Raw genomic sequence first — 24,596 nt, forward strand, 5'->3', positions numbered from 1 at the left:
AAGTATTCATAAGATTTGGAGAACACATTTGAAACAACAGTTCAATGAAAACTGTAATGATTTTCTTTTTTGTCAAGCAAAAAGAATTAAGATCTTAACAAACTGTCTTGATTGCTATAAGAGTTCACCTTTTAATGAACTTGTTGAATCAAGGAATGATATAATTTCTATTCTTGATGACATTTCTGTAACTCTTCAATTCCTAGAAGAGGTTGATGTTTCCAATGATGACATTAAGCAACAGCTGATTGAAATTGAAAACAAGTTTTGCTTTCTTGAGTGCCAATACAAACTCCTTATTGATGTCAAACTTACTGATACAGATGATAAAGTTTCTGCAAGTATTAGCAATGTGTCTGGTGATAATTCCTATGGAATAGATGAGGATGGTGATGCACAAGACTCTGATTCCTGTTATTCTGATGCTACTGATGTTTATTTTGGAAAGGATCTAAATGGTTATTATCAATTAATTCTTGATAATTCAATTTTTAATTTCAACCTTAATCAGTGTTGCATTAGAAGCAACCAATATTGTAACTTTTATGATTTCCCCATCACTGATATATCTTTTATTCAAGAGGAAGATATGTCTGAAACTCAAAAGAATTTTTCAAGAGAAGAAGATTACTGCAACAATCCCATGATGAATGTACAGAAGGAAGAACTGAATGATTTTATTTTCCTTCAAGATGATGAAGTCAAACATCCTACTGCTTGTGATGTTATTGATCATATTGTTAGTTTTACAAATTACAATGCTAACAGATTATTTTATGTCAACCCTGCTGAAGATTCTGATGAGAATGAATCTGCTGAATCAAGAAATGATTTCCTACAGAATGAATCTATTTATAGGACTTTTCTTGTTGATATTACAATAAATAATGAAACTAAAGATGCTTTCAATGTTCAAGCTTCAGTTGATAATCAAGAACAGAGGCCATTGTTGGAAATGCTTACAAATCAAATTCTTCAACCAAATGATTTGATAAGTTCAAATACTGATATTACAGATTTACAAGATTCTGTGTTATTTCCAATTAAGATTAAATTTGATGATTTTCAAACTGATTCTAATCATGTTCTTACAAGCAACAATTATAATTCTATCTTAGAAATTTTATTTGCAGATAATGATGAAGCTTAACTTGGCTAAATACTAATGAACTTGATTTAAACCTATACTTGTAACAACAATTAAAATAATACACAAATAACAAAACTATTCTTACCCTAAAATGAGTCCTTCCAGGTGAGAAATAGGTGTGAATGTATCATCTAGATATCCTAACTCAAAGTAAGCTGTAGCTAAAATCAGCAACTACAAAATTGTACCTAAATATCTAGAATTAGTAGCAAAAGATTGAGTATATCAAATACTACTTTTGATATACTCAACCAAAATACATATAAAAGAATCAATGTAATGGTTGAGAAAATGCTTATTAAGATAAAGAAATAAGCTTAGAGTAAAGAATAATCTAAAGCAGTACAATGAAAACTAGTAAAGCTTTTGGATTTATATCAAATGTTCTGGGGTAAATGAACATTAATCATAAACAATACTTTGGGTTCCATGCCTTATAATTAAAAGGACTTACCTAACCAAAGTAGAATGTGATAGCTGATTGCCTCTAATTACTTGTTACCTTGAGGACTTTACTTATCAGACTACAATTTTACCTCTAACAACCTGTGCTTTTATAGGAGTTTGAAGAATTAGTAACCGGTTTGAAATGTAAATAAAAACGTACAGCAATTTTATCTATTTATTTTATAGAATTTAACATAATTTGCAACGTAATTTTACTATAAAATCTGCATATTTTAAGCTAAAAATAAAATCTTTAATCAATAATTTCATATTTTCCCCTTTGATGACGATATGAAATAATTGTTAAAATAAAGTACTTTTTTTGTAAAACTATTGTGAAATCAAAACTAAAATGCAACGTTTTTTTGCAATTAGATAAATAGTGAATTTAATGTTCAATTTTACTCATGAATATCCTGAAATCTACAAAACACTGGGCAACAGCAGATGAGAAAAATTGAACATGTTTAGCTGATATAAACAGATAATTCCTGAAGTAATGAATTATGGCCAAGACTAAACAGTATCAGTTTGATTTGTCATCTTAAACTCAATTTGTTTTAAATATACTTATTAATGTATTAGACGATTGATTTGTCAGATTTTTACACTTTTTATTTATTCTGTATATAACATCTTGAATGAATTATTGAACATCACAAAAATTCAATTCTTTAGAGAAAACTCTGAACTTACAGTTAAAATTTCATTGATGAGATATATTAAAGAATAGTTTTAAAAATCAAATGATCAGATAAACTATCAAAACAAACATTAGATCAATGGCTAAAATCTCAATGAAATCAATGATGAATAAATGCAAACAAATCAAAAATCATTTTTGTAGAAATTAAAATTTTGCAAACAATTCTCAAAAAATTAAAAGTGAAATTTGGTATCAGAAATCTCTTAAATAAGATAATGTAAGTATAAATACAAATACTGGAAACATAGATATTGATGGTACTAATACCAAAACAATATTTAAAACAGAATAATCAGAGATAAATACAATTTATTATGCTCTTTATGTGAATCAATCTAATGACCAGTAACAAACCTGTATCTACAAATGTTGGTACATCTCAATTATGTAATACATTAAACATATAAAATACAAAATATCAACAATAAAGGCATTGAATAGATACAATATCAATACATGCGGCTAAAGACCACTAAAAGATTGGCTTACCCTTCACCTTGTTAGTGTTTAGGCTAAAGGCCTTAAAAATTTGTTAGTATTTAGGCTAAAGGCCTTTAAAAATTTGTTAGACCAATCTTCTGTACAATACAAATAAGAAACATAATATAATAAGGATACAAGGAGAATAACCAAACTTTGTAAGATACATCTAATCTTATTTTAAAGAAATTGATTCTCATGGATCTTCAAAAAATTCAAATTATTTTCAATAAATTATCAAAAGGTTTTAAGATAAGCAATAAAAAAAGTCAAGTGACTTGAATACAAAAATCAGAGGTGTTTATATTACTTCTTATTAAGAATATATAATACGAATAAAGTAATATAATGTACAATTCAAAATACATAGAGTACAAAGGAAAAATTTAATCAGCTAAAATCTCATTTGACATAAAAATTTTATTGATAAAAGATTAAATCATCTTTAAATGCTTTATGAAAAGATAATTAAACGATCTCTGATGCAGCAAAGTTTGAATTGCAGCAGCTTTATAGAAATGCTTTGCTAAATTTAAAAATAGATTTTACACAATAATATAATGGTTCAACACATGAAATTTAAAGTTGTTCATTTGGTTTTTTTATTTTATCAATTTAATCATTTGCAACACTTTCAGCAAGAGCTTAAACTTTGATAATTACAAAGTTATCAAGACCTTAAGGTGGTGGTTTATCAGTTGGTTCTGGTGTATGATTAATTACCAGTTTTGTACAAGATCCACCAATCATTTCATCAACAGTAACTTGCAAAGACTCAACATAATCAGTTCCTGTCTCAATATACCTTAAATCTTTATTAGACTTGTTATTGACAGGATGAACAAATATGTAATCTTATAGACAAGAATATATTCTGAGGAAATAATTTTCATCATTGGAAAAATTTGAGTATCTAGCAATCAAAATTAAATAAATTGTGCCTGTGTTTAATCAGCATTATCAATTTGCTTTATCAATTCCATCCATTAAGATAAAGCATACCACAAGATTAGGTGGTGGGGTATCAGTAGGTTGTGGGATTGCCAGAATAGGTATGTAGCATATAATCATCTTGCTAACATGATCAGACTTGGTTTCTGAGATATCTTCAGAATCAATAACCGAAACATCTTTGTAATGATTAACATAATTTTCTTCCAGTGAAGATATGTTAACAGCAATATCTTGAGTTTCATCAACAGGCTCAACAAGTTTATCAACAGATTTCATAGAATGTGAATTTGAAGTTTTGATTTGAACATCTGTTATAAGATCTGAACCTTCATTGGTTAGATGAATAGGATTCTCCTGGAAATAACTATACCAAGAGTTAAAATTGGCAAAATCAGTTTCTTGATCTGTAGATTGGACAGACAAAGTAAATTTATCCTCAATGTTTACTGGATGAATAAGTTTATCAACAGCTGTGTTGACTTTCATAATAGCAGCTTCATCATTATCTGCAAATAAAATTTCTAAGATAGAATTATAATTGTTGCTTGTAAGAACATGATTAGAATCAGTTTGAAAATCATCAAATTTAATCTTAATTGGAAATAACACAGAATCTTGTAAATCTGTAATATCAGTATTTGAACTTATCAAATCATTTGGTTGAAGAATTTGATTTGTAAGCATTTCCAACAATGGCCTCTGTTCTTGATTATCAACTGAAGCTTGAACATTGAAAGCATCTTTAGTTTCATTATTTGTTGTAATATCAACAAGAACAGTCCTATAAATAGATTCATTCTGTAGGAAATTATTTTTAGATTCAGCAGATTCATTCTCATCAGAATCTTCAGCAGGGTTGACATAAAATAATCTGTTAGCATTGTAATTTGTAAAACTAACAATATGATCAATAACATCACAAGCAGTAGGATGTTTGACTTCATCATCTTGAAGGAAAATAAAATCATTCAGTTCTTCCTTCTGTACATTCATCATGGGATTGTTGCAGTAATCTTCTTCTCTTGAAAAATTCTTTTGAGTTTCAGACATATCTTCCTCTTGAATAAAAGATATATCAGTGATGGGGAAATCATAAAAGTTACAATATTGGTTGCTTCTAATGCAACACTGATTAAGGTTGAAATTAAAAATTGAATTATCAAGAATTAATTGATAATAACCATTTAGATCCTTTCCAAAATAAACATCAGTAGCATCAGAATAACAGGAATCAGAGTCTTGTGCATCACCATCCTCATCTATTCCATAGGAATTATCACCAGACACATTGCTAATACTTGCAGAAACTTTATCATCTGTATCAGTAAGTTTGACATCAATAAGGAGTTTGTATTGGCACTCAAGAAAGCAAAACTTGTTTTCAATTTCAATCAGCTGTTGCTTAATGTCATCATTGGAAACATCAACCTCTTCTAGGAATTGAAGAGTTACAGAAATGTCATCAAGAATAGAAATTATATCATTCCTTGATTCAACAAGTTCATTAAAAGGTGAACTCTTATAGCAATCAAGACAGTTTGTTAAGATCTTAATTCTTTTTGCTTGACAAAAAAGAAAATCATTACAGTTTTCATTGAACTGTTGTTTCAAATGTGTTCTCCAAATCTTATGAATACTTGAACATTGTTGCTGTTGATCAGTATTGTCATTCTCAACAGACTTTATTTTTGAATCTTCATTAATCAAACTAGTAATACTATCATCTTTACTATCTTGATCAGTAAAAAATCCTGAATCATTTGTCCATTCTTCATTCTTCTTGGAATCCAAAGGATCCTCAACCAAAATTTCAGAAAAAAATTCAGGCGACTTCTCCATAATTAAAGGGTTTACTTTAAAATATTCTTCCCAAGAACTTGTAATTTCATCAGAATCATTTTTAGAACTTGAATCAGCTAACACAGATTTACAGAAGCCAAAACCATTGTCCTTTATGCTTGAAGTATCAGTATCTAAATCAATAAGATTATTGATCATTGTATCATCTAATTTTTCATCAGAACCATCTGTGCTAGATCCATAGTAGCCATCATTAACAGGTTTTGAAATTGCACAACACGAGTACTTTTTGCTTGAATCTATAATGCTATTAATTTCAGGTTTCATTCCTCCTGGATAGCTTGAACTTGATTCAACACAATTTATAGGTGTTGGAACTAAACACTCAATACCTGAATTAAATAAACTAACAAGTGATTCATTGTTAGAAGTTTGATTACAAATATCAATAACTCTTGTATTATCAACATCAATATCTATCAAAGGAACAAGTAAAGAATCCTTTAAATCAGTGCTATCAACATCAGTGTTCATTATTTCCTGATGAATTACTCTTCTTGAAATAATTTGATTTGTAGGTTTCTTGAACAGATCTTCAAGTACCTCACTTTCTGCAGTAATTTCCTTACCGCTAACAGTAAATTCATTGATGGTTACATTGTCATCAACAGAAACATATCCACTTTCTTCCATCTTCTTTCTAAGTCCATCAGAGATTTCATTACACAAACAATGTAAATGTCTAATTTCAGATTCCACTGTAAACATAGCATTTATTAAACAATCTGCTAAACCAGAGCAGGAATGGATGAAATTAGCCATTAATGAAAGATTACAACCAATCATAAGAACTTCTTTTCTTTGGCGCTCCAACAAAATTGATTGGACAGAATCTGATGAATTAATTTTGTTCTCATACTTTTTGCATTTTATTTTCATGTAATTCAAAAACTGAAGTTGATCAGCTTGATATAGACTTTGAAGATTTTTAATCGTAAGAAGGTGAACAGTAGAAAATATATTAACATCTTCTACAGATTTTGAACCTGAACTCAAAAGTTTACTTAATATTGAATTATTAGTTGACATCTTGTTGGTTAGTGATGTCAATATTAAATGCAAGTAAATTTAATTTAATCTTTGAAACAAAAAAGAAAATTTCTTTTCCAGGGATGACTTCGTTTTAGGAAAAATGTTTTGGAGATTTTGACAAGGGGCTTAAAGATTAAATTAAAATAAACCACATATTAATATTTGCATCAAATAACTACAAGATTAATTCAACTAATTTATTTACAATATTAAAGTTTTACAAAACATATTAAACATTTAGAAATTATATAAATCACTAGGTAGAAACATTAGGTTTAACAGTCAGACGCAGTTTTTCTGAAATATTAGATATGTTAATTATAATTACTTAGTGAAGTGAATCAAACAAATATAGCTTGGTCAGTTTAGACAGATTTATTAACACTTAATTCGCTAAAGGCAAACAAAATGCTAATAAATATGATAAACAATAACAGATAATAAATAGATTCACTTAAACAATTTTAAATGACTGAAATTAAACATTCAAAACTAAGAAATAAAGATTATTTGCAAGATTTAATTTTGTTACTTAACTTGGCTAAATACTAATGAACTTGATTTAAACCTATACTTGTAACAACAATTAAAATAATACACAAATAACAAAACTATTCTTACCCTAAAATGAGTCCTTCCAGGTGAGAAATAGGTGTGAATGTATCATCTAGATATCCTAACTCAAAGTAAGCTGTAGCTAAAATCAGCAACTACAAAATTGTACCTAAATATCTAGAATTAGTAGCAAAAGATTGAGTATATCAAATACTACTTTTGATATACTCAACCAAAATACATATAAAAGAATCAATGTAATGGTTGAGAAAATGCTTATTAAGATAAAGAAATAAGCTTAGAGTAAAGAATAATCTAAAGCAGTACAATGAAAACTAGTAAAGCTTTTGGATTTATATCAAATGTTCTGGGGTAAATGAACATTAATCATAAACAATACTTTGGGTTCCATGCCTTATAATTAAAAGGACTTACCTAACCAAAGTAGAATGTGATAGCTGATTGCCTCTAATTACTTGTTACCTTGAGGACTTTACTTATCAGACTACAATTTTACCTCTAACAACCTGTGCTTTTATAGGAGTTTGAAGAATTAGTAACCGGTTTGAAATGTAAATAAAAACGTACAGCAATTTTATCTATTTATTTTATAGAATTTAACATAATTTGCAACGTAATTTTACTATAAAATCTGCATATTTTAAGCTAAAAATAAAATCTTTAATCAATAATTTCATATTTTCCCCTTTGATGATGATATGAAATAATTGTTAAAATAAAGTACTTTTTTTGTAAAACTATTGTGAAATCAAAACTAAAATGCAACGTTTTTTTGCAATTAGATAAATAGTGAATTTAATGTTCAATTTTACTCATGAATATCCTGAAATCTACAAAACAATTAATGTACATAAAGATGGCCGTATGTACCATCCCTAATTGTAGAAAAGCATTGTTCACAAAAAAATCAATTTACAGCAAAAAGAAACTCTTTTTTAAGTACATCAACCTTTTTGCCTATAGCTTTTAGCAAATCATCGGCAAACATATACAACTCTAAAACCAACCAATCAAAATTATACTTAAAAACTTTGGGTACATGCTTAATTTGCACTCCAATGTCCCTGCTAAGATTCAAAATTACTCACCCTTGATCTTTTATGCCGAGAATCAATGCTTTAATACACCTGAAATAATTGCACACTGTTAAAATTTATTTAATCAAATAAAACGATAGGTATTATGTATTTACAACTTTATTTAAATTTGTATTAAACTTTACTTATTTATGTAGATATCAAGTAATAGGATGCCTGTCTGTGTATGGAGCGGAAGATCTTGCAAACTGCTTAATAAATGTGGTTGTCCCTACTGATTCAAGGATAATTTACACAACTTTGAATGGGGATACATTCACCCTTCCACGAGATATCACTCCTGGACGAATACCTTCTATAATTTTTGTTTTATATTTTTTCTTTTAAAACAAAAAATGAAAGGCCGATTTTCTCCCCTCCCCACCTTTTTCTTTTAGTTTTGTGGTTCAAATTTTAACTAATCAAACTAAATGTAAATATTAATACATACATCTAGTTATAGAGTAACTGCTCTACTTTAAATATTTAATACTTGTAAAATATATAATCTACTAGGCTTACCTATAAAAACTGAGGCTTTTAAATAAAATATATTTTTTTTCATGAAACTTATGTGTTGAAAATTTTGAAATGTTTTATTGAAATTTTATTACTTAATTTTTACAATAATAATATGGTAGGTTTGAGGGCAATTTTTCTGGAGAAGGGACCAGTAAGAATAGAGTCCATGCGGTCCAAACTTAATCTAGATAGATAGACTGGCAGACGGACAGACATCGTTCCACTTCGTATTATAAATATACCTGAAAACGGCAAGCACAAAAACTATGGTGATAATCCATATAAGAAGTGAGAACCCTAGCCTCCACGATGCAAGGATAAACATCCCTCGACCTAGACAAAAACTATGGTCATGATCCATATAAGAAGTGAGAACCCTAGCCTCCACGATGCAAGGATAAACATCCCTCGACCTAGACAAAAACTATGGTCATGATCCATATAAGAAGTGAGAACCCTAGCCTCCACAATGCAAGGATAAACATCCCACGACCTAGACAAACACTATGGTCATGATCCATATAAGGAGTGAGAACCCTAGCCTCCACGATGCAAGGATAAACATCCCACGACCTAGACAAAAACTATGGTGATAATCCATATAAGAAGTAAGAACCCTAGCCTCCACGATGCAAGGATAAACATCCCACGACCTAGACAAAAACTATGGTGAAAATCCATATAAGGAGTAAGAACCCTAGCCTCCACGATGCAAGGATAAACATCCCTCGACCTATACAAAAGAATTACAGCGTTAAATTTTGTTATCAAACCTACTGTACAATTATATTATCTTAGTATGCTTGTTAGTCTGTGTACAACTTTTGAGTTTATTAATATCTTATATTAGCAGTGGGTTGCTTGTATGTGCCAAAAATGCTCAATTTTCTAAATAACAAGGATGACAACACCCATAAAAGCGAAGCACTGAAACGGTAGGACAAACGGACATTAACACTTGTATAGTGTCAGAACTGAATAATCAGAATATAAATGTATAAGAGTCGATGCAAAATTGTAAGTAAATTTGTTGAAAAACTACTTGATACAGAATGATGTTTTTAGACATACTTACATTTTTAGGACTTAATTATAGAGTTTGTTCGCTTAAAATATTGTACTTTTTTGTCCCAGGAATCAGTATACAAAAAATCAGATCAATCGGATAATTAGATCATATAAAAATTTGTTGTTAAAAAAGTAAAAAAATCAACATGTTTAAAATGGACGTACGGACATTTTGATAATGATTATAGAGTTGCTACGCTTTCCAATTCGTACCTAACTACTGCAGGAATCACCATGCAAAGTTTGAAATTAATAGGACAATTCTAACATGCCTAAATTAACGAAAAAAGCTATCCGTTACGGACGGACGGGCGGACGGACGTGCGGACGGACCGACCCTAATTATAGAAAAGCTTCGCTTTTAAAAAGCCTTTTGTAACATTATTGTTAAAACCGATTAATATCCGCTGGATTCGTACAGGTTTTCAGCCTTACAGAAAAATCATGTATAGCAACGTATTACTGACAATTGTTCACGAATTTTAAAATAATCATATAATTGATGCCAGTTTATTTAGCTCGGACCTTTGGCCCCTTGGGGCAAACAAAACTGGTTTTAATCTTATAATTTTTCATTTTAATATCCGTGGAAAGGTGTCCATGATATGCTGCAATAAATAGCCATTCTGACCTGTCATACTGGCTTCATAGTAGATATGTTCATCATCTCTTTGTTCCGCTCCTCTGTAACTTGCTATTCTTGAATTCAACTCTGAATTCATGGGATTTATGTACAAATTAATATCCTAACATTGTTTAATCTAAATAATGTATTTATTTGTGGGTTACAAATCCCAAGGAGGGAGAGGACATTGGACTGTTTATTACACTAGTACCCAAAGTTTTTTAATAACCTTTTCTTACTCGTAGGCTTAACAACGTTGGGTAATTTTATCGAATTTTGACTGGTTGGTTAATAAATCTGAGTGTCCAAAGTTCCAACCACTTATTGTAATCTACAGAAGGGGTAATTTTGTGCATCATCATTGGGAATGTCCATCAATTTGTTGGCCATTATTTTATTCCTTAAGATCCCTGACAAGAAAATATTTTCTGGACAACCAGCAGCTAAAATTTGCGACTGCAAGCAGAAAAACAACTGCAGTAACAGCCATATAGCCACACGAAACATAACAATCCAAAGATGAGCATCACTTTTTTAACCTAACCTAAATATCCTATCAAAAGCTACTATAAAAATACGACGAAACACGCTACTTCGTTTTCTTTCCATGATCCGCTTTTCTTAAATTGAAAATTTCAATTGTATACATATATTCGTTGTGTAATAGCCCATAATGTAGAAATGCTTTGTTATAGCATGATTCATAATACCATTGCATAAATTATTGTGCAAAATATTTTTGGATGATTTATTACAAAATTTATTAACATAATTATGTAACTATTCTAAATTTATCATTAATTATAATGTTTGTTTATTTAATAAATTCTACTAGCTTTAACTGAATAACTTTATTAAATATAATATATTTTCTTAGTTGAAAATTGTTTTCCCATAACAGAAATTCTTTGCTTTACAGCGAAGATGTTTAATATTACTGTAGAGTAAATACATACCAGAAATTTGGTAGTTTCCATTGGCGTTTGTTTGTGGGTCAGTAATAACACCCCCTCTTAAACTTTGTCATAATCAAAGTTAGAATTTTCCTATCGATTTCAAACTTTGCATGATTATTCCTGTTCAATAGGTACGATTCATTAAGCGTAGCAACTCTATAATCGTTACAGGAATACCCGTATGTCCATTTTAAACATGTTGCATTTTCAGTTCTGACACTCTACTCATTTTAATGTGCGTTTCTCCTACCATTTCCGAGTTTCGCTTTTATGGATGTTGTAATCCTTATTAATCTCTGGTGCTATAATCTATAATACCCACCAAAAAATAGTCAAAAACCTTACTCAGAACTATTATATCACTTTCCTTACAAGCAAAACTGTTTTGGTAATGTTGAAAATAGAAATGGTTTATGAATCAATGATGTAAAAGATACCCAGTAGTCTAAAAATGTACACAAGTTTTAAAAGCACTAGGGCAATGAACTACTAAAATACTGCAGCTTATAGTGCCTAATAAGAAATTATGTCACACAATACAAATGACCAATGATAGGCCAGTATACATTTTGTCATTGGTCAATTACAATGTATACTGGCCTATCATAGTTCATTCGTTTAATTATATTAATATTTGTTTCAAAACCATTAAAAAATATTTGAAATATTCGAGATTTTATTTACAGAACATATAATGTACAATATCGAACTCTGAATATGCCTGTCATCGTCACTTATTCATATGTTACATTTAAAATCCGCCAATAAACTAGAAAGATGGAGTAAATTTTCTAGGCAAACGTCGGACATCATGGGTAGATGTAGTAGGTATATATAGAAATAATCTCTATAAAGAAAAAATTAGATAAACGGTCCAATTCATAGTTTTATGGATATTACAGAAATATTTCCTTTCTCATTGGCTTTCTCTATTCTAACCTCCAATCCCTTTGTATCTCTCTTTCTCCTTCTTTCTCTTTTGCATTCTCTCTCTCTCTCTCTCTCTCTTCTCTCTCAGCATGTTTTGAAATAAAAGCCGCTAAATATAAGTCTTTTATAAGGCGCAACGATTGAGTTATTTGATCGAGTTGGTGTCATGGTGTTCATTAAAGTCTCTAAAACATCCTTTTGTAATACTGCCTGGCTAAATACTAAATTAGTTTTTTGGTTAATGGTGTTTACTAAAATCTTTAAAACATCTTGATGAAACATCTATGATTTTCAGGAATCAATATATTGGTTTCTGTCATCTGGTTTCTGAGTGTCAATAAATTTGCTAACCATATTTTTGAAGCTACAACTCTTTATTAACTTGATAATATTGAAAAGGAATAGATTTATCGCATCGTGTTATAGACAGTTTTCCGCGGAAAGTAAAATTAAGAATTAGAATGTTTTAGTTAAACACAAGTGATTAAGATTTTTTGTTTTATCATTTGTGAGAGATTATTACGATAAGATAATTTTCAGTATTGCTCTGAACTGGTTCTAATCAAGCGGAAATGAATAAAATTCGGAGCCATACTAAAACTGATATTCTACACACAACTACAAAAATCTGTAGTCTGCAGTGTAAATGAAATTGGTAATTTTTGCCTACTGCCAACTAACAACTGGCAGCTATGGGACATTGCCTAAATTAACGATAAATAACGGACTTACGGTATGATCACCTTTCCCTTAAATGACCCTAAAGGCCTTTAGTTGCGTAGCCGCTTGTAGTGACTGTAAATACGTGTCTATATTAAAATTGTCTACTTACAATAAAATGTTTAATTATTTATGGAAATAAATGTCGCTATTTATTATTTATGTTTCGTGGTACAATCCTCCAATATATGAGTGGACTATAGAACTTTTCCTCCCTCCCCCCTTCAATTCTTGCGGGGAGATCTAGTCGTGTTTCTTACTTAACCGAACTTAAACTAAATGAAGCTAAAATAAATAAATAACTTCCCTACAAAGCGCTTGTCGAGCACTAAAACTCCCTCCTCTTTATTTTTTAAATAATTTGAAAATAAAGCAGAGTTTTGATAAGGGAGGCACTAACCCTACGGGGCAAATACATGCAGTACTCTAATACTTAGGTGCTAGCCATTTCCCAATATAGTTTAATCTGACCTGTCCTAAATTAAAAGAAGAAAACTACTTACCCCTTTAGTTTCAATTTTATACAAAATATGAGTGGGGGCCAGTGATCAACAATGCTTTTTAAGGGAAAACACTAAAATACGTTTAGTTTTGGTCCAATTTCGGTTGGTGGGTATACGCGGTTCTTAGAAGAAGAATATGTATGTCAGAAAAAGTCAATTTAAACTATTTATTACCAATAAATTTATAAGTATAGATGTATAACTACCTGGCCCAAGTTGTGGGGACCATTTTCGTCTGCTAAGAAATTGCTTTCTGCTCTTTTGTAGCGACTTGGCTGTGTTTATTTTAACGACGCTATTGGCTGATATTCATTGATACCAATTAATAGTCGGCACTTGGTCCCCAATATGTATTGCCAATATCAATTGGATGATACAACTTTGAACTTATAATTTGCCGCTGAAATGTATCAAAAGAAAGCCTCCTTAGCCTAAAATGCATCCAATAATACGCCAGTATTTTGATAAGAAGACACGTGATTGGTTCATTTTTAGAGGCAATTTGGAAGCTTACAGTTGTGTCATCTTCAATTTTACTATCCGATTGAATTAAAACTATGTAGGAAAAGCTAGGAAACTCGTATCCATAGATTTAGTATAAAACGGAATGTAGGTTTGGTGAATATTTTATTATTATAAATTTAAACTATTTGGTGAGTTATATACCTGTATTGTTTTAGTAATTTTTTTTTAAGTTAGCAAGGCTAAGAAATTTTGTTTTTGCGGTAATACCTTGTGACCAAAGGAGTACACTTCAAAATTTAGTGAAGGAATGGCTACTATATATACTCTTTAAACTTGATATTTCCTTTTTGATAAATAATATTTTTAACGTTGATTTGATCAAAACATACAACAGATTATGAAATTATTAGAATTGTTTACAAATTTTTCAATGAACTTCGCATTGTAAATTCTCCATTGTTTTGCCCCTAGCATATAGGCAATTTGTAATCTATAACTATTCCTAAGACTTTCATTTATAAAAAAACCCACATCATATTATCTAAGTCACTGACAGACAAAAAAAACTTACTACTTAATACAAACTCTTAAAATGGTCTTTTAACAAATCAATTTTTGTATTGTGTACATAATTGTAAAATTATTATGAGACCACTTAAAAATTCTATTATGATACAATTGTGTTAGTTATTTATCAATTATGATAAAGTTAAAGTTAAAATGAATTATTTAAATTAAAAATGGAAGTAACAAATAGCCAGAATATTTTTAGTTATAAAGTGGCATTGTTTCTTTTTGGTCTATTCTTAGTTCAGGTAGAATAACATTTAATTTTTATCTAGTTTGCCTCCATCTTTTTTTTTTTTAAAGCGCTGCTTTTCTATAATTAGGGTAGGTCTGTCCGTCCGTAACGGATAGCTTTTTTCGTTAATTTAGGCATGTTAGAATTGTCCTATCGATTTCAAACTTTGCATGGTGATTCCTGTAGAAGTTAGGTACGAGTTAGAAAGCGTAGCAACTCTATAATCATTACCAGGATGTCTGTACGTACATTTTAAACATGTTGATTTTTTTTACATTTTTAACAACAAATTTGTATGTGACCTAATTATCCGTTTGGTCTGATTTTTGGTATACTGATTCATGGGACAACAAAGTACAATATTATAAGCGAAGCAACTCTATAATCAAGTCCTTAAAATGTAATATGTCCATAAACATTATCCTGTATCAAGCAGTTTTTTTTAACAAATTTACTTACAATTTTGCTTTGACCTTTATACATTTACATTCTGATTATTCAGTTCTGACATTATACAAGTGTTAATGTCCGTTTGTCCTACCGTTTCAGAGCTTCGCTTTTATGGATGTTGTCATCCTTGTTATTTAGCAGCTAAGCTACATTCTATGTTTCTGTCCTTCAGTCCGTTTGTAATGCGACGGTGATCCGATTGGCGATTTGTATTGAAGTGAATTCGATTTATCTTTTTTCACTTCCCTTCACGGGGTTACCTTCCTTCTCATAACCCTTTATTTTTCTTTTCTTCCCCTCATCTTAATATAAATATTCTTGTAAAGAAGAAGAAAATTAAGCAACTTTAGTCAAGTAAACACTACCACCCAGGGGTGTCCAAGCTTTTTTATTTTGGGGGGGGGGGGGGTAAAATTTTGAAAATCCAAAAAATTTTTTTTTTTGGGGGGGGTAATCACCCCTTTACCCCCCCCCCCCTAGACGTTTATGCTACCACCAGTGCCCGAAAAGCAGGCCTAGCTAGAGATAAGGGATCGAGGGTTCATATAAAGCTTATTGACCAATAAAATTTTAGATAATTATGATGATATACATTTTTTTGGTCTGTATAAAACAAAGAAAATAAAAAATAAAAGCAAGTAAATATAAATTTATAACGAAAATAAGGCAATATCAAAAAAATGTTAGATTTGACTCGTGAAAAATTTAAGTGTAAACATTTACTGCTATTATAAACATTATATCCTTTTCCTGTAAAATTGCTTGTAGTGATGGAATAAACAAATGCCTTCTCTCCTTCTATTTCTATCTTCCCTCTCTCTATGTATATGCTGATGTATGTTTAGATTATAAATAATTTCAAAAAGCTTGTTACTATTGAACAATGTCACCAATTAATTGTTAAAAAAAATTACAGCAAATTGTTATATTTTTCAAGTGTGTCTCTGGTAAAATTGGAGATGTAGATCAGCCCCCCTGCAGAAAAGGTAATGAAGGTTTGCCTCAAAGTGCCTAGTCGAGCAAAGGGACAATTTTAGAATTTAAATTTATAGGGGAGGGGGGGGGGCGGGGATTTCTTTCTGGTTCTTGGGTACAGCGAAGCACTGCATGTGTTAAGCAAAAAGTAAAATTTTTTTTATTTTTTTTTCAAAATAAGGCGTGGATAGGGGGATTTTGTGTTTGCTAGGCACTCTGAGTGAAAGCACCAGGATATTTCAGAGGCCTCTTTAAAACTAGGATTTTTTGGTACATCTGTTAATCACTCGTTTCTTTTCTTTCATTTTGATGGCAGCTTCTTACATCACCAAACACTTATAGTACACTTATTATAAATCAAGTTTGGACTTCATAGAATTTGAAGCCAAACTTCATGCAGGAGGACCATACCACTCTCCTCTTTTTTTCAAACTGATTTTTGATAAAGTAAATAATAATTATCTTAGGACATTTTGTGGTTCGTGGTGAGTGCCTGCAAATCAATTTAAGGTAGAAGCATTTTACTGGGAAGGGATGGATATGGCAATGGCAGGGGAATAGATGGCAGAGGTAGTTATGGGATGCGGAGTAAAGTGCTATACATGATTTTTCAGTATGGCTAAGATTCGGTTCTAATTCAGCAGATTTTAAATGGTTTCGAAAGTATACTGAAAAAAATAATTATCAACACAGTCAGGTCAGTCTACCATTACAGACCGTTAGACCGACACGAAACTTATAGAAAAGCCTTGATACTGAAAATAAACAAAAAAACACATCCTATTATATAAAGTATTTTTTTTGTCTTAAGCTTAAGATTTTGATAAGTACAGAATTGATTAAGTTCTCCCTTTTAGGGAAGCTTCTCATAGGTCCCGGGATTGTTTATGGCAATATATTTTTAGATTTTATCCTTGGAATGGTTTTAGGCTAATTTTCTACCCCCCATCTCTCCCCTTTGAACTGAAGACAAAATCTCTAAACGCTAGGGGCGCAGCTGCTTTATATAATAATGATTATTTAGACACAAGCTCAGACATAGAAAAGAAGAAAACAACAGTAAAATTAATGCAAAACAAACTGACAACGAAGAAGAAAATAATATGATATCTACGGACAATAAAAACGAAGTTAGTGATAATAAAAAACAAAGCACATCTTTTTCAAAAATTGACAATGAAATATATTCAGTAATACTACGAAGTTTTTATTATTTGAAAATTTATAAGAAACCAGAACAAATATATCAAAGAAAGAAACGAAAGTTTAAATACTTAAAACTTGTGATATTAAAGTTGAAATTCATCATCTAAATTGTAAATATACATTTAATATTTTTTATGAAATAACTGTGTTATAAATGCCAACGGCATAAGCGTAAATATATATAAAGTGATACAAAAAATGTTGAAAGTTTGACTTTAATGTATGTTATTTTAATCAATTGCATTGTAAAATTCTAAAAAAAGGTTCCAAAATATCATGTTTAGAGCATTTACTTTTGGGTAAAAATCTATAAAACACGATCAAGATAAATTCTAAAGGGACAATTTGTATATATTTTTTTTGACCAGTCTATATCTCCTAGGGAGGAAGGGAACATTAGGATGTACATTATATTGGTATTAAAAAGACGATATCTTATTTGTTGGCTCAAAAACGTTGGGTACTATTATTTAATATTTATTGGTCAGTTCACAACCAATTTGCTATTCTATTATTTGAATCTACAGAAAGAAATGTAAATCTATTTATCATCCATTGTCTTATCCCTTAAGATCCCTGATTACTCCGGACCTGAGAGAAAACGAACAATTTGAACGAAAGGAAATGGTCGAAAATATTTTCCTTTTGAAGGACCCGAAACCCCCCCCCCCCCCCATATTTAAATTAGAGGTTTAAAATGTTTGATTAAATTTTTATAAGCGATTGTAATAAATCTTTAGGTACCAGTATAATTTACAGTCCAATGTCTACTCCCTTCCTGGCTTTCTAAAATGGCGTGTCTTATATTATGCCAACTGCCCCTCAACCACAAATCAGAGAGGGAGGGGACATTGGGCTGTTTATCACACTAGTTCCTAAAGTTTTATAATAAAGTTGTCTTATTCCTTGGCTTAATAACTTTGGGGACTTTTATTGATTTTTGATTGGTTGGTTTATTAAGCTGATGTCCAAACGTTTCAACCACCATTTTGATCTTCAGAAAGGGTAATTTTGTGTTTCGTCATAGGGAGTGTATTTATTCTCTTAACCCTTCAGATACATAATCACAAATACTAAATGTTTCAACAATAGTTACAAAATAAAAGGAAGGGAAGGGGTTGGAAACAACTAGGTCCACTAGTATTCTACGGGGATATTACCAAATGGTCACATATTCAATTCTTACAGCCAATTCACAATGTAGAAAAAAAGGGGAATGACAAAAGGTTTTGGAATTGAGGATGAGAATATCATAAAAAGGCAGCTCTCAAATGGGTTCCACAATGTCCTACATGCTGGTCGTTTTTCATAAGATTTACACACAATAACATTGAAAACTCCCTGTCAAAACGGATGGTAATTCATTGATTTACAATTACAAGGGTTTTATGACGACTAAATGGCTTTTTGTAAATAATGGTCGTTGCTGATATAATTTTTAATATAAACATGTTATTTTCGAAATATTTTTTTGATAATATTTACATCATTTTAGTGGTTATGGCTCACATTTTATCGAAATTTCGAAATTATGACAACATACAACGACACAATTTCTTTTCAAGGGAAAGGTTTTAATTAAAAAATAATGTACTTCAATTTTTAAAAAAATTTATTTAGTTCTGAAAGGAAGGAGTGGAAGTGGGGGGAGGCCACTTTTCCCCCTGTTGATTTATCAAAATTATTAACATTACATTAACAAAATATTGAAAGTAATTATAATATGAAATTTTTCATGAAATTAAAGATTGCAATGTTCTAAGGTCTCCATGAAATTTTGCACGGCTTCTTAATTTTGTCTTGTAATTGCAAAAATTTTAAAATCAAGCTTTTTTTTTATATGTGTCTACTTGCCATATCGGATTCATTACTCGCAGGCAGAAGTTTTCTAATTTTCTGACCTCTAGTTGCAATAGGAGTCAAGCTATTAATTTTTAAATTAGATATTAAATCTATAATAAATTCTTTTGGGAAAGGGATTATAAGAAAAAACAATTATAAAAATAAAATTGTCTCTCAAGAGACCTTAGTGATTTGTGTAAAATTATCAAATGGGAGGGGACGAACATACAGGAATATGTATTACAATACAAAAAGGGGAGACCTCAAAATCAAGTGGCAAAAAAGATGTTCTTACAAAACCAAAAATGTTCTGCTTAGAAATCATGATAGCAATATAAATTATGTAATTTGCCACAAGTAGATAGAGGTTTCTAGTGGCAATGTTATAGAAGCATGTTGATAATAAGGCATCCATTGACACCTTTAAATAATGCTACAAAGTCGAAGTTTTTTTGAGATTGAAAACAAAGTTTTTAAAAATATGATAGGTAGGTTATAGGATATTAACAAAGATGACAACATCCATAAGTAGTGAAGCACAAAAAACTTTGGATATACTATCGGAAAAAAAGTTAAAAGCATTGTTCACTGTACTACAGTTGTCATAATCTGATGATAAATAAAAAAATCACGAAACCTTTATGTATAAATATATCTTTTGTTGCATACCCGCCGACATACCACCAAGTAAGTCACATACTAGAGAAACATTAATACGGCAAATGTTTACAAAGAATCAACCGTCTGTCTTAAATAGAACCTATAATATTCTTTAAAAACTAATTACTATTACTAATTTTTTTCTAATATTGAATAATCAAAACATATACTAATTTTTAAATTTCCTCAAATGAGAAAATACTATCAAGAAAAAGAAAATGGGGAAAGTGCCATAGAAACTAAAGAAAAAGAGACATGGTTGTATAAGATAAAGGGCGTAAAGAGGGAAGAGGGGGGGGGGGAAATTATGTTGTGCCATGTGGTCCTGTGCCAAATTGTGGCTCACCCCTTTTTGTGTAAGTATCATCATTACCGACCATTAACTCTAGTACCCAGACCAATAGACAAATTAATATAGACTAACATTTGCGTTGGGAGTGTATTTCAATGTCCCAAACGTCATTCCAAATTACAAGTATTTATGGTTAAAAGTTTACTGCTAAGATAGATTTACATATAAGAGAATCTTAATGAATAAGACAATGAAAGACAAATTGCTTTATATCTTACAAGATGAAAAACAAAATTAACCATTCTGTAATTCACAATTATTGGTTTAAAAGATTGGACATCAATAGTTAGAACCAATCAATCAAGCTTTGATAAAAATTACCTGAAGTTTTAAAGAATGAGAAAACGTGATTTTGGTACCAGTGTTTTTACAGTCCATAGCCCTCTACTCCCACGAAGAAAGGGGACAATAGGCAGTTAATTACACTAGTCCCCAAAGATTTTAATAACGTTTCCTCGTATTCATTCGAATCCGGTGGATGAGAACCGGTTCTCAACCATACGAAAAAACGATGTCTAGCATCGTATTATATCCAGCTTTCTACGAATAGAAAAATGTACAATTATAAGATTAAAACCAGTTTTTTAGCCCCGAGGTGCGTAAAGATGTTTATGATACGATGAGAGAAATAACTATTCTTGTTCGTTGGCTTGACAACTTTGTGGACTTTTAATGAATTTTGATCGGTTGGTTCATCACCTAAATGTTCAAACGTTTCAAACACTAATTGTAACTTTTGGAAGGGGTAATTTTGTGTATCGAAATTGGAGATTGTACATCAATTTATCGGCAATTGTCTTATCCCTTTAGATCCCTGCCCTTCTTCCCTATTATGTATAAGATAATAATGTAAAATATTAAATGCTGTCTATTGTCTATTTTATTACCAGGGATCTAAAGGGATAAGACAATGGCCAATAAATTGATGTACATCCCCAATGATGATAAACACATTACCCCTGCTTTAGATTAAAATGAGTGGTTGAAACGTTAGGACACTAAACTAAATATAGTAAACCAATCAAAATTCAATAATAGTGCCCACGGTTGTAAAGCCTACGAAAAAGGAAACGTTATTATAAAACTTTGTGGACTAGTGTAATAAACAGTCCAATGTCCCCATCCTCCCTGGTTATTACACAAACATACACACAAATGGTCACACAGATATCCACACTAAAAATGACCACAGGGATATGCAAAAATATAAATATCATTTTTTACTCCAGTAGGAAAAAACCCCTAAAATAATACATTTAATTAATCTTAATTAAAAAACAGCCTAGAACACTAGAACATACATACAAACACACACTCTAGCACTAGAACAGACAGACAAACACACACTCTAGCACTAGAACATACAGGCAAACAAACACTCTAGCACTAGAACATACAGGCAAACAAACACTCTAGCACTAGAACATACAGGCAAACAAACACTCTAGCACTAGAACATACAGGCAAACAAACACTCTAGCACTAGAACATACAGGCAAACAAACACTCTAGCACTAGAACATACAGGCAAACAAACACTCTAGCACTAGAACATACAGGCAAACAAACACTCTAGCACAAGAACATACAGGCAAACAAACACTCTAGCACAAGAACATACAGGCAAACAAACACTCTAGCACTAGAACATACAGGCAAACACACACCCTAGAACTAGAACATACAGGCAAACAAACACTCTAGCACTAGAACATACAGACAAACAAACACTCTAGCACTAGAACAGACAGACAAACACACACTCTAGCACTAGAAAAGACAGACAAACACACACCCTAGCACTAGAACATATGGACAAACACACACCTTAGCACTAGAACAGATTGACATAAAGTGATTATGTATGATATTGTCCATGGGAGCTTGCCATTTACAACAGGATACAAAAACTAAATTCAGAGGCCGCTTTCTCAAACACCATGAAATAAAAATTTGGAAGAAAAAAACTATTTTGCCTCAAACTTAGATATTCCAGTATGGCTTCGAAACCATTTGATATCAAAATCAGTTCTTATTCATACTCAACAATCATGTATAGCATCGTATTACAATAATTACATATTACATCGTATTATGCAGAAAAGGTATTATTATTTATTAGGTATAAAAGCTTTCTAAGAATATCAAAATAAAAAATCATTAAATTAATTCCAGTTTTGTTAGCCAGGACTAACAATAATGGATCAATCTTATATTTTTTGTTTAAATTTTTATATCCGCGGAAAGCTTTTATACCTAATAAATAATAATACCTTTTCTGCATTTATCTAAACTGCATAGTAAAGTTTACAGTTGAAGCTGATTGAGTGGCTGTGGCTTCCGAGCCCTGATAATTATGAAAAGATAGTCCATTTTATTGGGTTTATTATATGCATAGAGAAAATATGCATGATATTTATATTTTAAATTTTTTTTTTACAATATTATTTGTTTGTTTTGAACAAACAGACAATGGTGAAAAGCCCTTTCAAAGAATCTGTTTTAAAAAAACTAAAATATATGTAGGCTGGAAAAAAGTGACAGATTTTCTTGTCAAGAAAACTCTCTCTGGAGATTAATTTGTCTTAATGTCCTTCACACTGTTAATCTTTACATAAATAATATTAACAGCAAGGCTAATATTTTCCTAGTATTCGTAACAATTATGTACGTAGGGCCAAAATTATTATCAACAAAATTTCCCCTTTTGTAAATTGAAATTAAGTGTGGAATAATATGGAAGCTTTTATTTTGTGAAACCCAATCAAGATTTATTTAAAAAAGCCAATTTATAGAGAACAAGTATATCCAGGCCTAGCTATTCTAACAATCAATTCTACAAAAAATCACGAAACCTTTGGAAATAAGGTGGGTGTATATCTTGTTTTTTTTTATGTAACCGAAGAGGGGTGGGTAAGAAGTAGAGGAAAATGGGAAAGGGGTTGTGGGGAAATTTTCCCTTAGAATTGTTTGTCAGAATCTCATTCCATTTTTCCTACGTATATCTTTCTTCCTCGGGTATCTTCATAGGACCGAATCACTCATTAATTCTTAGGCTATCCCAAAGGAAACCCCAACTCCTAGGCTAGCGTAGAACGTCTTTTTAGGATTTGACTTTTTATTTTAACGTTTTATGGCCTGATTAATAAATAAAAGCAGGATTCAATAGAAAATAATGGCCCTAGGACAAACGCAGGAGTGACAAATGTCTAACTCCTGCAGGAGGCTTATTTGTAAATTCATATCTTAACCTAATCTGTATAGAAATACTGAATTAACCTAACATTTTAGACACTCCTACATTTGTCCCAGGGGCGTCCAAGCTTTTTATTTTGGGGGGGTTCAAATTTTTTTAAGGGGGGGGTAAAATGGCGCGCGAAGCGCGCCGCAAATTTTTTTTCCCCCCCCCAAAATTTTTACCCTGGGGGTAAAATTTGCTTGGGGGGGGGGGGTAATTACCCCCCCTGAAATCTGTCGGCAGGGGTAAAATTTGTTTACCCCCCCCAAAATTTACCCCCGGGGTAAAATTTTTGGGGGGAGGGTAATTTAAATTTTATCAAAAATTTAGTATTAAAAATTTTTTTTGTTAGAGATTTTCTATTTTGGGGGGAGTATTTACTATTTACCCCCCCAAAATTGTTAGGGGAGGGGTAAATACCCCCTTCTAAATGGTTGGGGGTGCCTACGGCACCCCCAGGGTAGGGGTAAATTTTAAATGGGGGGGGGGGGGTAAAATGAAAAAAATTTTGGGGGTGCCGGCAACCCCAAATTCGTTTGGGGGGGGGGGGGTAATCGCCCCATTACCCCCCCCCCTCTTGGACGCCTATGATTTGTCCACTGCGACGTTTGTCATTCCTTCGTTTGTCCTGGAACCAGATAAATAGAACAAATACGCTTATCTTAAACTTTATTATCACATTTATTTTTTGAGATAATAATGACTACTATAACATATTTTAAAGTACATATACATATAAATAAATAACAATTATTTTCATTATAATATTTAAAATATCTTTTTATACAAGAATCACAGCTTAACCTAAATATCTACATTTTATTCTCGACAGGGGTCATAAGACTTCTGAAGAAAAAAAATGCCTTCAACTTTTTCAAAGATTTGAAGGCTAAAATAGCTTCAAATTTATATTGCGACTTTTTCAAAACATTTGATCTGTCTTTAAAATAATTTTGAATAAACATTTCTCGTTTTGTATTATAGACAGCTTTCCCCGGAAA

At 31.1% G+C, this 24,596-nt stretch overlaps 1 protein-coding gene and 3 long non-coding RNA genes across 4 annotated transcripts in view; 1 reads left to right on the forward strand and 3 right to left on the reverse strand.

Annotated features, from left to right (window-relative positions):
* Positions 1-10,628, reverse strand: part of LOC145322536 (uncharacterized) — a 31,857-nt gene extending 21,229 nt beyond the window's left edge. The window contains exons 1-3 of the mRNA XM_080164634.1: positions 10,503-10,628; positions 9,046-9,136; positions 8,294-8,332 (exon numbers count right to left, since the gene is read on the reverse strand). Of these exons, the coding sequence (XP_080020760.1) occupies positions 8,294-8,332; positions 9,046-9,136; positions 10,503-10,593 (221 nt within the window). The 5' untranslated portion in view covers positions 10,594-10,628. The remainder of the gene's footprint in view (positions 1-8,293; positions 8,333-9,045; positions 9,137-10,502) is intronic.
* Positions 1,236-1,874, reverse strand: LOC145323357 (uncharacterized). Its single transcript, XR_013880928.1, has 2 exons — positions 1,605-1,874; positions 1,236-1,338 (listed from the first exon to the last, which is right to left on the reverse strand). It is a non-coding gene; the product is annotated as an uncharacterized LOC145323357 (long non-coding RNA).
* LOC145322535 (uncharacterized) lies at positions 6,812-7,694 on the reverse strand. The gene is made up of 3 exons (XR_013880753.1): positions 7,620-7,694; positions 7,251-7,353; positions 6,812-6,926 (listed from the first exon to the last, which is right to left on the reverse strand). It is a non-coding gene; the product is annotated as an uncharacterized LOC145322535 (long non-coding RNA).
* A 4,127-nt stretch (positions 10,629-14,755) lies between the features above and the next one.
* On the forward strand, positions 14,756-17,643 carry LOC145323358 (uncharacterized). Its single transcript, XR_013880929.1, has 4 exons — positions 14,756-14,885; positions 16,260-16,308; positions 16,765-16,807; positions 17,322-17,643. It is a non-coding gene; the product is annotated as an uncharacterized LOC145323358 (long non-coding RNA).
* Positions 17,644-24,596: the final 6,953 nt, after the last annotated feature.

The sequence above is a fragment of the Acartia tonsa genome, chromosome 6, assembly GCF_053477335.1.
Source record: "Acartia tonsa isolate MP-2025a chromosome 6, ASM5347733v1, whole genome shotgun sequence".
NCBI lineage: Eukaryota > Metazoa > Arthropoda > Copepoda > Calanoida > Acartiidae > Acartia > Acartia tonsa.